Source organism: Phacochoerus africanus, chromosome 2 (genome assembly GCF_016906955.1).
Source record: "Phacochoerus africanus isolate WHEZ1 chromosome 2, ROS_Pafr_v1, whole genome shotgun sequence".
NCBI classification, from domain to species: domain Eukaryota; kingdom Metazoa; phylum Chordata; class Mammalia; order Artiodactyla; family Suidae; genus Phacochoerus; species Phacochoerus africanus.
Genome location: NC_062545.1, coordinates 205564905 through 205581100, shown reverse-complemented (window position 1 = coordinate 205581100; position 16196 = coordinate 205564905). Strand labels below are relative to the sequence as shown.

General features: G+C 36.6%; 1 protein-coding gene across 3 annotated transcripts in view; it reads left to right on the top strand.

The window, feature by feature from the left end:
* The window catches only part of DENND4C (DENN domain containing 4C), a 149947-nt gene that overhangs the window by 47934 nt on the left and 85817 nt on the right, over window positions 1-16196 (top strand). For 2 of the 3 annotated variants that reach the window (XM_047767590.1, XM_047767591.1), the window contains exons 3-9: window positions 4247-4499; window positions 5539-5608; window positions 7540-7709; window positions 11863-12101; window positions 13114-13180; window positions 15233-15291; window positions 15776-15920. In XM_047767590.1, the coding sequence (XP_047623546.1) occupies window positions 4247-4499; window positions 5539-5608; window positions 7540-7709; window positions 11863-12101; window positions 13114-13180; window positions 15233-15291; window positions 15776-15920 (1003 nt within the window). Of the gene's footprint in view, window positions 1-4246; window positions 4500-5538; window positions 5609-7539; window positions 7710-11862; window positions 12102-13113; window positions 13181-15232; window positions 15292-15775; window positions 15921-16196 lie in introns of those variants that run through there. The other variant, XM_047767592.1, reaches the window with a different exon arrangement.

Below are 16196 nucleotides of genomic sequence, written 5' to 3'. Positions count from 1 at the left end.
CCAGAGATCAGATTTTGAGCTGCAGTTGCAACTGAGCCACAGCTGTGGCAATGCAGGATCCATAACTTGCTGTGCCAGGCTGGGGATTCCACCTGCTTCCCAGCAATCCTGTTGTGCCATAGTGGGAGCTCCTGTTAAGTTTTTTTTTAAAAAAAGGTTTTTGGTCTTTTTCTTGATTTTTTTTTTTTTTTAAAGGAGATTTCTATATATTAAGATGAGATTTTTGTAAAATCAAGCACCAAATATTTTTGTTAAGTTTATAATCTGTCTTTTTTTTAATTGAAGTATAGTCAACTTACAATATTATGTTACTTTAAGGTGTAAAATTTGTGATTGAGTATTATGGATTATACTCCATATAGTTATTATAAAATATTGATTATATTCTCTGTGCTGTACATTGCAACTTTGTAACTTCTCAGAAGTAGTTTGTACTTCTTAATCCCCTTTACCAGTTTTTTCCCCTCCCCCATCTCTCTCACCTTATAATTTGTCTTTTAACTTGGATTATTATATATTTTTTGTTATGTGAAGGTTATTTTATGAAATTTATTTTCTTCTTTGATTGCCTCTAGATTTTGAGTCATAGTTATGCTTTCTCCACTGTTAGTTTTTTTTTTTTAATTTAACTACTAGTATGGTTTTATCATTACATTTATATCTGTGATCCACTGGGAGCCCTTTCTAGTGTATAGTGTGTAGTATAGATAAGAGTCTTATTGTTTTTTCCCCAGGTAGCAATTAGCTTATTCAGGCATTGCTTGTTAAGTTAAAAAGTCCACTTTTACCTCTGTATTGACATACTACTTTTATTATATATGAGATTTCTTTTGTGTTCATTTGTTCCTTCTGTTGACGCATTTGCTAGTATTTTGATTTAAATATGAAGACTTTATACTCTTTTTTAATATTTAGTTGGGCTTTAACAGCTTCATTGAACTATAATTCATATATCATACACTTTGCTCATCTGAAGTGTACATTTAAATAAATGGTCTTTAGTATATTCACAGAGTTGTGTAGCCAGAGTCCAGTTTAGAACATTTTCATCACCCTAAAAGGAAACCTCATGTTCTTAGTAGTCATTCTTAAGTATCCTTTCCTATTCCCTATCCCTAGGCAACCACTAATTTACTTTCTGTTTCTATAGATATGCCTGTTCTGAACATTAGTGTAAATGGAATCATACTATATGTGATCTTTTTTGTCTGGTTCTTTTCACATAATATGTTTGCAAGTTTCATCCATGTTGTACTATATATCAATTCTTTTTATTTATCCACAGTATTCTGTTACATGGCTATATCACATTCTGTGTATCCATTCATTAGTTGATGGACATTGGATTGTTATTACTTTTTGGCTCTTATGGATAACGCTTTATGAACATTTATGTACCAGTGTTTGTGTGGATGTACGTTTTCATTCCTCTTGGGTATATGCCTAGGAGTAGAATTGCTGGGTCACATGAAGACTCTTTATCCTTTTGAGGAACTGTCAAACTGTTTTCCAAAGCTGTTAATTTCCACCAGCAGTGTATGGGGATTCCACTTTTTCTACACCTCCCCAACTCTTATTATAACCTTTTTTCGTTATAGCCATCCCCATGAATGTGATTTGTACCTTCACATTCATTGTGGTTTGTTTTGCAGTTCCCTAATGGCTAGTAGTATGTTGAACATCTTTTTATGTGCTTTAGGCCATTTGTATATCTTCCTTGGACAAATATCTCTTTAGGTTTTTTTGTCCATTAAAATTTTTTTTTATTTAAAATAATTTACTTCTACATAAAAATTATAAAAATAGTACAGAGAATTCCCATATATCCTTTACTAGTCCTGTACTAGTTTTTACATTGTATTATTTGAAGTTCCTGTTGTGGCTCACCTGGTTAAGGACTCAGCGTTGTCTCTGTGGAATGTGGGTTCTATCCCTTGCTTTGCTCAGTGGATTAAGGACCCGGCATTCCCGCAAGCTGCAGTGTAGATCACAGATGTGGCTTAAATCTGGTGTTGCTGTGAATGTGGCATAGGCTGGCAGCTACAGCTCCATTTGGACCCCTAGCCTGGGAACTTCCATATGCCACAGGTGCAACTGTAAAAAAAAGTTTGTTTTTTTTTTTTTGTATCAACTCGAAAGAGTTCTTAACGTATTTCTTTTCTTTTTTTTTTTTTTGTCTTTTTGCCATTTTCTTAGGCCTCTCCTGAGGCATATGGAGATTCCCAGGCTAGGTGTCCAATTGGAGCTGTAGCCGTCGGCCTACACCAGAGCCACAGCAACACAGGATCTGAGCCGTGTCTGCGACCTATACCATAACTCACGGTAACGCCGGATCCTTAACCCACTGAACAAGGCCAGGGATTGAATCCCGGGATTGAATCCACAACCTCATGGTTCCCATTCGGGTTCGTTAACCACTAAGCCATGATGGGAACTCCAGTTTTTATTTATTTATTTTTTTTGTCTTTTTGACATTTCTTGGGCCACTCCCGTGGCATATGGAGATTCCCAGGCTAGGGGTCTAATTGGAGCTGTAGCCACTGGCTTACGCCAGAGCCACAGCAACGTGGGGTCCGAGCTGCGTCTGCAACCTCCACCACAGCTCACGGCAGGGCCAGATCCTTAACCCACTGAGCAAGGCCAGGGATTGAACCTGCAAACTTATGGTTCCTAGTCGGATTTGTTAACCACTGAGCCACGACAGGAAGTCCTCCAGTTTTTAATTTTAATGAAGTCTTTTTTTATCTGTTTTTCTTTTGCCACTTGTGCTTTTGGTGTCATATATAAGAAGGCTTAGTCTAACACCAGGTTACAAAGATTTATTTCTATGCTTTTCCCTGAGATTTTTATGTGTTTAATTCTTACATTTAAGTGTTTGATCTATTTTTTGGTTTTCTGGAGTGTAGTGTAAGGAGCGGGTCCTACTTTGTTCTTTTGCATTTGAATATCCAGTTGTCCCAGCACCATTTGTTGAAACGACTGTTATTTTACCATGGATTTATCTTGCCACTCTTGTTGAAATCAAGGACTGTGAGTGTATGGGTTTAATTCCAGATTGTCCATGCTATTCCATTGATCTGTATGTTTAGCCTTATACTAGTACCACTCTCTACTGATGACTAAATTTGTAGTAAGTTGAAGTGAGTATATGTGTGTGTGTATGTGTGTGTGTGTGTGAGAGAGAGAGAGAGAGAGAGAGAGAGAGAGACTTCCACCTCTGTTCTTTTTTTCCAGATTGATTTGCCCTGTACTGGGTCCCTTGCATTTCCATGTGAACTTTAGGATCATGCTGCCTGTTTGTACAAAAGGAGGTAGCTAGGTTTTAGATAGTAATTGTGTTGTGTACATCTGTTTGGAGAATATTGACGTCTTAATATTAACTCTTTTTATCCATTACTCATGAGGTAACTTTTTATTTATTAGCTCACCTTTAATTTTTTTTTTTTTGCTTTTTAGGGCCATACCTGCTGCATATGGAGGTTCCCAGGCTAAGGGTCAAATTGGAGCTGTAGCTGCCAGCGTATACCAAACCACAGCAACAAAGGAACCGAGCCACGTCTGCAACCTACACGACAGCTCACAGCAATGCCGGACCCTTAACCCACTGAGCAAGGCCAGGGATCGAACCTGTGTCCTCCTGGATGCTAGTCTGATGCGTCAACTGCTGAGCCACAATGGGAACTCCACCTCTAATTTCTTTAAACAGTGTTTGTTGTTTTAGTCAAAGAATTTTTAAAGGTAAATTTTTGACAGGGATTACGAAGGTAAATTTTGTGAAAACTTTTAAGTACTTGATAAAGCTTCTAAGAATTGACCTGAGGATGTTTGTGGTGTTGCCTCTTTTCTGTTTCATATGTTTCTTGAAATACGCAGTAAAAAATTATGTGTTTTTTTTTTGGCTGCGCCCATAGCATATGGAAGATCCCTGGGCTAGGGATCAAACCCATGCTACAGCAGTGACCTAAGCCATTTCAGTGACAACACCAAATCCTTAACCTGCTGCACCACAAGAGAACGCCACAATTAAGTTGTTTGATCCTAGTTATTCTTCTAAAATTGTATTGTAGCTGTTAAAACATAGTAGTTAAGGGATTTATAATTCTCAAAGTAATTTAGTTTTGGTTTGCAAGATCTGAGAAACAATAGGGGAGACCAAAAAAATATGTATTTCTTTTGTTCTTAAGGAGAAAACCAGCATTAACCTGAAATGTGTTTACTTATCTATTTATTTCTCCCTGCCATGCAGAGTTTTATATGATGGGAAAGAAAGGCTTATTCCAGGATGTGAAGTGATCCAAGCCACACCTTATGGTCGCTGTGCCAATGTCAACAATAGTTCAACTACTTCACAAAGAATCTTTATCACTTATCGAAGGGCTCCTCTAATTCGACCCCAGAATTCCTTGGCTGTAACTGATATCTGTGTTATTGTAACCAGTAAAGGAGAAAGCCCTCCTCATACTTTCTGCAAAGTTGACAAAAACTTAAATTGTGGAATGGTAAGACTAAAGTTTCATTTTTATCACAGGTGCAGCACTTAAAAGCAAAAAAAAAAAGAAAAAAAGAAAATTTTCATTTTAGAAATTCATATGAAAGTTAAAAATACTTTATCTTTACTCCTTTATTATTATTGGGCTTATTACTTATTCTGTTTATAATTTCATGGTTATCTCGTTTTTAGCTCTCTAATTTTTATGGCTCAAAATAACTTAAACAGTCCTTAGCTATCTGATATTTTAGAATAATTTTATCCAGAAAATAGATACCTAAGCCAGGAATGGTATATATATATATATATTGTGTGTGTGTGTGTATATATATATATATATATATATTTTTTTTTTTTTTTTGCATATACTTATACTGCCTATGTTACACTAATGTAGAGGTTTTATTAACTTTTGGCTTTCAGTGGTGTCTTCAAGGACAATTGCATGGATATTGGGTTGAGACTCCCCTTACATTTATTTATTTATTTTAATTATCGTAGTTTTGCCTATTTATTTTAAAAGGACTCTAATGAAGAAGAAAATGTAACATACGTATTTGATCTATAGTTTTATGATGCTAAAGTTTACTCTTGGGTTAGGATTGTTTTGAAAATATCTTAAACTAATAATAGCTTAAATGAGGTATAGGTAGAGAAGACCCATGCACCCAAGGCTATTAGTCAAGACAGGTTTACCGCTGGAGGTAATGACTTCATGGCACTTAGTTGTCCCAGTCTTCCTTAGTTTGGGCTCCAGAAACCATTCAATTTTTTGCTGTCTCTTTCAAATAGAGGCAGCCTCTGGGTTATTATAGAATTCTAAACTTCACATCAGTTTAGTTTATGTGGCAATGTTTTTTCACTCCTGTCTTTTTTTGTGTGTGTGTCTGTGTCATGTTTTGCTGTATTTTATACTGTATAGTCTGTTTGATAAACATATGTTTTAAATAAATAGACTTCCTTGAATAATCAAAATTTTAAGCAGACATTCCACTAAATCAATTTATTTTCACTCTTTTGTCTTTTTAAACCTGATTTATATTTTACAGTGGGGTTCCAGTGTGTTTCTGTGTTATAAGAAGTCTGTGCCAGCTTCTAATGCAATAGCATATAAAGCTGGTAAGTAAATTAAAAAAAAAAAAGGTATCTATTACTATCAGAACTGTTATACATTAACTTTTGATTAGAAGAGACAGTGTACATTCCTTTATGCAGTTTGTGGAATTTATCTATTCATACATTGAATTAGCTATAACTTGAGCATGTAAACGCATATGTTTTCTTAAATATATAACATACTACAAGATATATTAATAGTACCCCTCACCAACAAAAATACACTGTTAATTAAATAGAAAATTTTATTCCAAGCAAGCATTTGGATAAGCTTTTAGTCCATACTAATAGATTTAACAATTGAATGGAAAACTGCTTACTCTCTGACCTTTTATATTTTGGCAATCAGAAAGGTGTCAAACTACATCTTTACTTCTTATATTTCCTTCTCTTATCTCTGTGTGTCTGATTTGAAACCACATTACTTGCCATGAAAGGTGGACTTGCTTCCTTTCTCCCTTGTTGCAAAGAATCAGCTATATGGAGGAGAGGAGGGCCTGAGAACCTTTTCTGCCATGAAGTGTTTGAGAAATCTATCGTCACATTCTTACTGCACAGTAAAGTGTCAAGGGCTGTAAAGATTTAAGTGTGACCTCTTCATCCCACTGGTATGGTGGGAATAAAACTGAAAATACAGGTACGCTCCAGTTGTAATAGAACAGATACTGGAATACTTCTTTGTGAAAAGAAGCAGTGTCAATTACTTTTTATCATGCACGATTTCTGGAATAAAGTTTCACTTCAGGGAAGTCAGGTAAATCCATATCTGAGAAATCTTAATTGTCCTCATAAAGACATTCATACAAATGAATCAAACCATTTAATTTATAATGAACAGTAATGGCTGCAACTAATAGTTATAAATTTCAGTATCACTTTAACATGTAAAACTGTTGGAGTTCCTGCTGTGGCCCAACAGGATTGGTGGTGTCTTGGGAGCACTGGATGAAAGTTCCATCCCTGGCCTGGCACACTGGGTTAAGTAGCCTGCGTTTTTGCACATGCGGCTTAGATCTGATCCCTGGCAACAGGAATTCCATGTGCTCTGGGGTGGCCAAAAATGAAAAAAAAATAAAAAATAAAAAAATAATAATGCTGTTAATATTGCTGTAATGTGTTGATTATATGAGATTTCCTTAAATTTTATTTGGTGGGGGAGAAAGTATCACTTAAAGAAAACTTACAGAAACAAGTTTTGTGGAAGTATTCAAGCATTTGATACAGGACACATATTTTAGAATACAGAGGTTTAGAGACTGATTTTGGGCTCAAAATTCTGCTACTGATTTTCAAGTGTTTAACCTAGAGGTGGTCTGTATATTAGAAACATCAGAGGTTAATGAATTGATATCATGTAGCTACTTTATTAAGAAGGGGCTTTGTTATGCTTCTCAAAGTGCAGGGCTGCTCCTACATCGTTGATTTCACAAACTATACTTAGTCACACGAGTTTGTCTCATTTACTTTTCATGTTGCATGCCTTTTACACTGCTTCTCTCTAAAGACGAATTCGGGGGCTGTGATAATTTCTATTGCTTTGGCATTATATCATAACACTTGTCCCTTCCCTGTTTTTTTTTTTTTTTTAATGGAAGACTAATTGAAATAGTTGGTAAATTTTCTTGTATGGTTCTTGCATTCTCTAAGATGTTGGCAGTGTGTAGGGAAAATACATTAAGATCGATGGTCTTATTGAATAGAGTTTTAACAGGTATATCTAATACATTTTAATGTTACAGTGAACTATACATCCATGGGTTAAAAATAAATGGAATATTGTTTAATTTCTTATAGGGCAAGAAAAAATTGACTTTGAATTTTCACACAAATATTTCTGTAAAACTTGCCATTAAAATATCCTATTAATGTGTATCATGTAATTTATGGAACAGTAACCATTTTAAAAATGTATTATTATCTCCTTTATCTACAAGGTTTAATTTTTAGATATCCAGAAGAGGACTATGAGTCATTTCCGCTCTCAGAATCTGTACCTCTCTTCTGCCTTCCGATGGGAGCTACTATTGAATGTTGGGATCCTCAAAGCAAATACCCACTTCCAGTTTTTTCAACCTTTGTCCTTACAGGCTCTTCTGCTGAAAAGGTATATTTTTTCCTCTTTTATTAAACTTATTTTGTCCATGTTTTTATCCCATAGAATGAGTAACATGAAAAGTTTTATTTGTTAGGATTATTTGGACACAATACATTTTGGTTTACATTTGTACTGTAATGCCCAAAGCGATATGTCAACATGAAAATTGGTATCAGTATGCTTATACCCCTGGAGTATCTATAGGAACAAATATAAAGTTTTTGGAGAGACACCCTCCAAAACCCAGGCCTTGAGATGAGATTCTCATAAAACTTAGAAGACATAGCTACCATCGGAAGAATCAACAAGACATAGTACAGAGCTGGATTAGACCCGTAAGGAACTGAAATGATAGAATGACAGTATCGAAAGTATTATAAATTGAATATATAGTTGAAATGATTCAAGACATAATAGAGAGGCTCAAAATATCAATGAAAGAATAGGATAGCTTGAAAAATGAGTACACACATTGGAAAAAGAATCAAATATGTAGAAATGAAAACTATGGTCCTTTAAATTTTAACAACATATAAGACATACATGAAGGAAGAATTAATGAAATGGAACATAGATTACCTCAAATGTGGCACAGAAAGACATAAATCATAAAAGGAGTTTTAAAATATTGAGGATAGAATCAATAGATACTTAATTGCAGAAGGAGAGACTAGAAAAGGGAGAGACAGCATTTTAAGAGCTAATGTTTGAGTTGCCGCCATTGTGGCAAAGCGGAAACAAATCTACCTAGTATCCAAGAGGATGCGGATTCGATCCCTGGCCTCGCTCAGTGGGTTAGGAATCTGGTGTTACCATGAGCTGTGGTGCAGGTTGCAGATTCGGCTCAGATCTGGCATTGCTGTGGCTGTGGCGTACTACTGCTCTGATTGGACCCCTAGCCTGGGAACTTCCATATGCCACGGGTATAGCCCTAAAAAGCAGAAAAAAAGAATGTTTGGTTGCAAGTATTTCAGAGTTGAAAATAAGAGTTTTCAGGTTAAAGATATACTCTGAACTTTCAGCAGAAAAAAACCCAGAAAATAATCACTTCTTTCATATTATAGTAAAGTGGTGGAACACCAAGACAAAAAACAACCAGAAAGAGAAGACATGTTTACTTTCAAAGAAATAACCATTAATGACTTAATTTCTCAACAACAATGAGGTCAGAAGACACATAATATATTAAAATTGAAGGAATGGAAATTCCTTGATGGCCTAGTGGTTAAGGACTGGACGTTATTGCTTTGGCTCAAGTTCTGTCCCAAGCCTGAGAACTTTTGCATGCCACGGGTACAGCCAAAAAAAAAAAAGAATAAGCAAAGATTGTTTAAACTGTGCAGGAAGCACCAGCTATAAAAGAAAAGATGAGGAATGCACACTGGAGACGAATCTGACTAGGGACCATGAGGTTGCAGGTTCGATTCCTGGCCTTGCTCACTGGGTTAAGGATCTGGTGTTGCTATGAGCTGTGGTATAGGTCACAGACATGGCTCAGATTGTGTGTTGCTGTGGCTCTGGTGTAGGCCAGCAGCTACAGCTCTGATTAGACCCCTAGCCTGGGAACCTCCATATGCCATGGGTGCAGCCCTAAAAAGACAGAAAGGACCCCCCCCCCCCAAAAAAAAAAGAATAATAGTACCTCACTGGAGTTAAGAACATCTGTTCATTCAGAGATACCATTAAGAAGGTGAAAAAGCAGATCCCAGACTGAGAGAAAGTGATGTGATACTACATATATTCTATAAGGGCCTTGTATTCAGAGTATTTAAAGAACTTCTACATTATCAGCAAGGAAAAGAACTCTGTAGACAAACTATTATTCTCCTGTGCATATCCCAAGACAAATGAGTGTATATGTTCTCCATAAGATATGTATACTTGTATACTTTTATTTGTAATAACCAAAAGTTCAAAACATGTATAAAGTAGTAATAATGACATAGAATGATAATGTAAAATAAAAAGAGATGGGGAAAAAAAACACTATTAGGAAATAAAGAGATCTGGTAAGAACTTAAAAATTGAAAACTGGAGTTCTAGTTGTGACAAAGTAGGTTAAGAACCTGACTAGTATCCACGAGGATGTAAGGTTGATCACTGGCCTTGCTTGGGGGTTGAGGATATGGTGTTGCTATGAGCTGTGCCAGCAGCTGCAGCTCTGATTCCATCCCTAGCCTGGGAACTTCCATATGCTGCAGGTGCAGCCCTAAAAAACAAACAAACAAACAAAAACTTTCTTAGGAAATTTGATAGTTTTTTTTTTTTTTTGAAAAGTATAATTAGCCAAGGTGGACTCTGCTGGAGCAAACAAAAATACATCTGTTTCATTCTACAGTTTGCATGTCTACTGCCAGTGTATTTAAGACAACAATGAAGGTTAAGTGTCCAGCACAGTATCTGGAACATAGTAAAACACTCACTGAATGTAGGCTAATGTTACATTAATTGGATTACTTACAATGAAGCTCACTCTTTAGCTTAATAATCATTTATAGGAGTTCCCATTGTGGCTCAGCTGGTTAAGAACCTGACATAGTGTCTGTGAAGATGCAGGTTTGATCCGTGGCCTTCTTCAGTGGGTTAAGGATGTGGTGTTGCCAGAGGCTGCAGCATAGTTCACAAATATGGCTCATATCTGGCGTGGCTGTGGCTGTGGCGTAGGCTAGCAGCTGCAGCTCCAATTTAAACCCTAGCCTGGGAACTTCCATTATGCCATGGGTGTGGCCATAAAAAGAAAAAAAATAATTTGTAGTTTCTCTTGCTGAAAGCAATAAATATAAAATGAATATTTTAAGATCTTCAAACACTTGAGTTAATAATTTACTTACCAGTAGAGAACAACAAAGCCTCATTGAGATGCTTTTGTCATATTGTTCATTAAACACCCCTGAGATAACTTAGAAATAATTGTATGCGAGAGTGTTTATAAAGACAAGGGTTAATGTGATATGTATACATACACAAATATATACACATATCTTCTGCAACTCTGCAGCCCTAAAAAAAACAACAAACAGGAAATTTGATAGAATAGTCATTTTTTGAAAAGTATATTGAAAAGTATGTATATATGTATATATATATATATATATATATATATATACAAACATGTACACACACACACAATGACTAGTTAAAAGTTTTATGTGAGTTCCCTGGTGGCTCAGTGGGTTAAGAATCCAGTGTTGCCACAGGCTGCAGTATATGTTGCAAATGCAGTTTGGATTTAGTGTTGCAATGGCATAGGCCAACAGCTTCAGCTCTGATTCAACCCCTAGCCCAGGAACTTCCATTTGCCGCAGGTGTAGCCCTAAAAAGAAAAAAAAAAACAATGAAAGGAAAATGAAAGAAAATCATTCCTTGTTAAGGAATGTTGAGGGAATATACACTTAGCCCACCATACCCATGGATTTGAAACCTCTGAATATGGAGGGCCGACTACACATCATTTTATGTAAGTTACCTGAGCATTCATATTTTTTGGTGTTTGCTCAAATACTGAGGGATAACTGTACCACATTTTATTTATCTATTCGTCTGTTGATGAACATTTAGGTTGTTTCTATCTTTTGTTTATTGTGAATAATGCTGCTGTGAACACTGGTGTACAAGTATTTATTTGAGTCCCTGCTTTCAGTTCTTTTGGGTGTATACCTAGGAGTAGAACTGCTGGATCCTATGATAGTTGTTTAACTTTTGGAGGAGCTGCCAAACTGTGTTCTACTATAGCTGCACCATTTTTTTTTTTTTTTGTCTTTTTGCCATTTCTTGGGCCGCTCCCGCTGCATATGGAGGTTCCCAGGCTAGGGGTCCAATCAGAGCCGCAGCTGCCAGCCTTCGCCGGAGCCACAGCAACACAGGATCCGAGCCGCGTCTGCACCCTACACCACAGCTCACGGCAACACTGGATGGTTAACCCACTGAGCAAGGACAGGGATCGAACCCGCAACCTCATGGTTCCTAGTCGGATTTGCTAACCACTGCGCCACAACGGGAACTCCAGCTGCACCATTTTATACCCCCATCAGCAATGTTTGAGATTTTTTTTTTTCATTTATCTGTCATATGCACTCTAAGCAAATATCTCTTTTGGATTAAGAAAAAAGAAATTAATTTTTTAAAGCACTTAAATTTATAATGGAATTCTTTTACTCTCTAGGTATATGGAGCTGCCATCCAGTTTTATGAACCTTATTCCCGAGAACTTCTAACAGAGAAACAGCTTATGCAGCTGGGCCTATTGACACCTGTGGAGAGAAAAATGGTCTCTAAATCCATCAATTCAAACAAATGCATTTGTTTACTCTCACACTGGCCTTTCTTTGAAGCTTTTAGAAAATTTCTCATGTTTATCTACAAACTTTCTGTGTCTGGACCACATCCTCTTCCCATTGAAAAGTATGTATAACGACTTGAAGGATGTCTGGTAGAAAAATTCGGTGTATTTATATGTTTACTTTTTATTGTTTGCCTGAGTTTAACCATCAGAGTTGAAAGGGGAGTCACAGTCACCCTACTTTTTACTTGCTCCCTTCTTCACCTGAATCAGTGACTTTGAATTTAAAGTTGAGAAGTGGGCGATGAGGATGACCAAATAATAATCTTTTGAGAATTTGGCTGAGGAAGAAACTGATGTACATTATATTGTATGTGTTCTTCCTGTTTATTCTCAAGTAACAAGGGGAAAATAGCTGTCGATATGCATATACCCCAGCCATCCAAATGACCATTCCAAGTTAAAACATCTCTAAACTGATGTAGAAATTTATAAGGGTGAGTTATTAAAAGTAAGATGTTGGTTTTAGCCTTGATAGAACTGCACATTTCCCCTTTGATTTTTAATTCTCTTCATTATGGAAATGTTTTGTAAGCAAGAAAAATATATGTGGTGCCACTGTCTTTTTAAACCCAAATCTTTTCTAGAGTTTCCTCGTAGCTCAGTGGGTTAAGAATCTGGCATTGTTACTGCTGTGGTGCAGGTTTGACCCCTGGCCTAGGAAATTCTGCATGCTGCAGGCGTGACCAAAAAAACCCCACATATTTTCTGACTTCTAGTGGCACGTTGACTTTTGTTTATTATTGTAAATAACTTGGTAATATACCCTACTAACCAGGTAAAAGCTTCATGGAAATTTATTACACTGTGCTAAAGCATAGATTTTCCAAAATTTCACATTATAGCAGAAAGAATATCAGTGAAGCATACTTATTAGCGAGTAAGAAGGGGCCAGTTACCTGTAGGTTTTAAAGTAATGCTGCTCAGAAATCAACTTTAAAAAGTGGTAAAGTACTGTGCATAAACTTAGCAAAATTTGGTATGGAAATATGGTTTCAGCTTTCATGTTATATGATTGGAATCTATTAAGTATTTTAGAAAAGTAATTGTCTTTATTTCAAAAATTTCTTCCAGGCACATTTCACATTTTATGCAAAACATCCCTTTTCCTTCACCACAAAGACCAAGAATCCTGGTACAGGTAATCAGAAAAGAGTATGTTTGAGGGGAGTGCCGTGTATTCATTCCAGGCATTGGAGTAGGGATTTTTTGGCCCTTTGTGTTTGAGGCAGAGCAGTACATGTCCATCAAATCCTTGAATTTCCTGTATTTTATATTTTTAATGAATATTGTTTTGAACTGGTTTTGTGAATTTTGGGTGTGCAGAATTGGAATAATTGTAATACTTGGTTCATGACATCATCATTGGTTCACACGTGGCCTTTGTTTAGCTGATTTAAAAACATAAAACCTAGAATTATGTTATGGGCTTGTTTTTAATATCGGAATGACTAATAAATATTAAATGTGAAGTGGGTTATGATTGGAGGGCAGAAGTGGTCTATAATGGTGCTCCTTAAACTGTCAAAGAACCATGCACTTTTTATGTCCAATTAATGGCAGACTCATGTAAGTATACAGCTTGTGACTAAAGCACCTTACCATGTGAGATCAGTATAGACATGAACAGGTCTGTACCCTGCCCAAAGGTATGAGTTCACTAATCATGTACTAGGGTATATGAGAGCAGTGTTAGATTGCCATAAAAGTTTCTAAATGGTTCACTTTCTATTTATAAGCCCAATAACTGTCTGTAGACTGGCACTTTGAATAGCATTGATTTTTTTCTGAGATGGTTAAAACATTATATGTGTGAGTCAAATATTGTTAATCTTGAGTCTATTTCAGTTCAGCAAGTACTGATATATATTAAGCAGTTGCCAAATACAGAATAAACAATTTGAGGCTTTTAAAAAGTAATTATTGGAGTTTCCGCTGTGGTACAGTGGGTTAAGAATCCAACTGCAGTGGCTTGGGTGGCTGCAGAGGCGAGGGTTCAATCCCCAGCCCAGCGCAGTGGGCTAAAGAACCTGTCACTGAAACAGCTGCAGCTCAGATTCAGTCCCTGGCCCAGGAACTTGCATATGTGGTAGGTACAGCCATAAAAAAAAAATTTTTTTAAAGTAAAAATAAACAAATTAAAAAGCAATTATTCCCTATATTTTAATTTTCTTTTCTTTTTTTTTTTGTCTTTTTTGTTGTTGTTGTTGTTGTTGTTGCTATTTCTTGGGCCTCTCCCGCGGCATATGGAGGTTCCCAGGCTAGGGGTTGAATCGGAGCTGCAGCCACCAGCCTATGCCAGAGCCACAGCAATGAGGGATCCGAGCCGCGTCTGCAACCTACACCACAGCTCACGGCAACGCCGGATCGTTAACCCACTGAGCAAGGGCAGGGACCGAACCCGCAACCTCATGGTTCCTAGTTGGATTCGTTAACCACTGTGCCACGACGGGAACTCCTCTTTTTTTTTTTTTTTTTGTCTTTTTGCCTTTTGTAGCGCCGCTCCTGTGACATATGGAGGTTCCCAGGCTAGGGGTCCAATCGGAGCTGTAGCCACCGGCCTACGCCAGAGCCACAGTAATGCAGGATCCGAGCCGCGTCTGCAACCTACACCACAGCTCATGGCAACACTGGATCCTTAACCTATTGAGCAAGGCCAGGGACCGAACCCGCAACCTCATGGTTCCTAGTCGGATTCGTTAACCACTGTGCCACGACGGGAACTCCAATTTTCAATTATTTTTACTCTTTATATTTATTTTTTGCTTTGTAGGCCCTCACCTACGGCACATGGAGATTCCCAGGCTGGGGGCTAAGTAAGAGATGTAGTTCCTGGTTTGTGCCATAACCACAGCAATGCGGGATCCAAGCTGCGTCTGTGACCAACGCCACAACTCACAGCAATGCTGGATCATTAACTTACTGAGCAAGCCAGGGATCGAACCTGCATCCTCATGGATACTAGTTGGATTCGTTACCACTCAGCCACAATGGCAACTCCTATTCCATAATTTTTAAACAGCTGTTTAAATTAACCATTTAATAAAAACTATAGTTCTTGTTTATATTTGTCTTGTTTCCAAAACTGTATTAGTCTTCGTATTAAACTGTTTTCCATTTCACCTTTGATTTAAATATTTTGGTTTCAAAATTGGCTTGTTTAATTTATCTTTTTTTTTTCATTTTTTTTAAGCTATCGGTTCATGATGCATTAATATTATCACAGCCAGTTTCTACGCCTTTACCCCTAAGGTAAATAATGCTATCGAAAATAATGTATTTACTCATTTGGAGCAGAATGCTTTAAAATGCTTTAAGGGTTAGGATAATAAAGTTTTGATTTTTGCAAACTATGTAAGGATAGCATTAATGTTTCTAACTTGATAGCTGGATGGCTGGCTATCCAGCACAGCCATCCACCATTTAAAAAATGAAACACTTAAAAAGAAAGTTGTAAGTTTGGATGTAGGGAGTACCTTCCTTTCTTTTGAGCTCAGCTCAAATGGTTGTTCCTTAGGAAAATCTTTCCTGATAAATGCCTCTTTGTTACCAAAGGATGAGTTTGAATCATTCTGTTTTATTCTCTCATTAAATTTGCTACTTTTTTTGGTGATAAATAAATCAGGATAGGAAATTAATATTAGATTTTTAATTTATTAATAGTAAATAATTTAATAAGCAAATCTTAACACGTTTTGGCAAAATAGTTCATAGTCACTTTTTTTTCTTTTTCTAGTGGTGCCAACTTTAGCACCTTGTTAATGAATCTGGGTCCTGAGAATTGTGCAACACTACTGCTCTTTGTTTTACTTGAGAGTAAGATTTTGCTGCATTCTCTTAGGCCAGCTGTGTTGACTGGAGTAGCTGAAGCTGTTGTAGCTGTAAGTATAGAATTTTCTTTTTCGAGTAGAATTGTTGGCAAAAAATTTTTACTCTAGCGAAATTTTTCTCTGCAATTTCATTGAAATTTCCTTCAATGAAAGCAACTTTTGAAATTACCACTAAAGGTTTAACATAAATGTAATAGTGTGGCAAAGAGAAATACTAAATATAAAGAAAAAGTGATTTATATTTGAGAGAAAATTTCAACTTCTAATTTTTTATATTTTAGAGTCCTCAGAGAATCTATATGATCACATAATAATAGAACTCGTGAA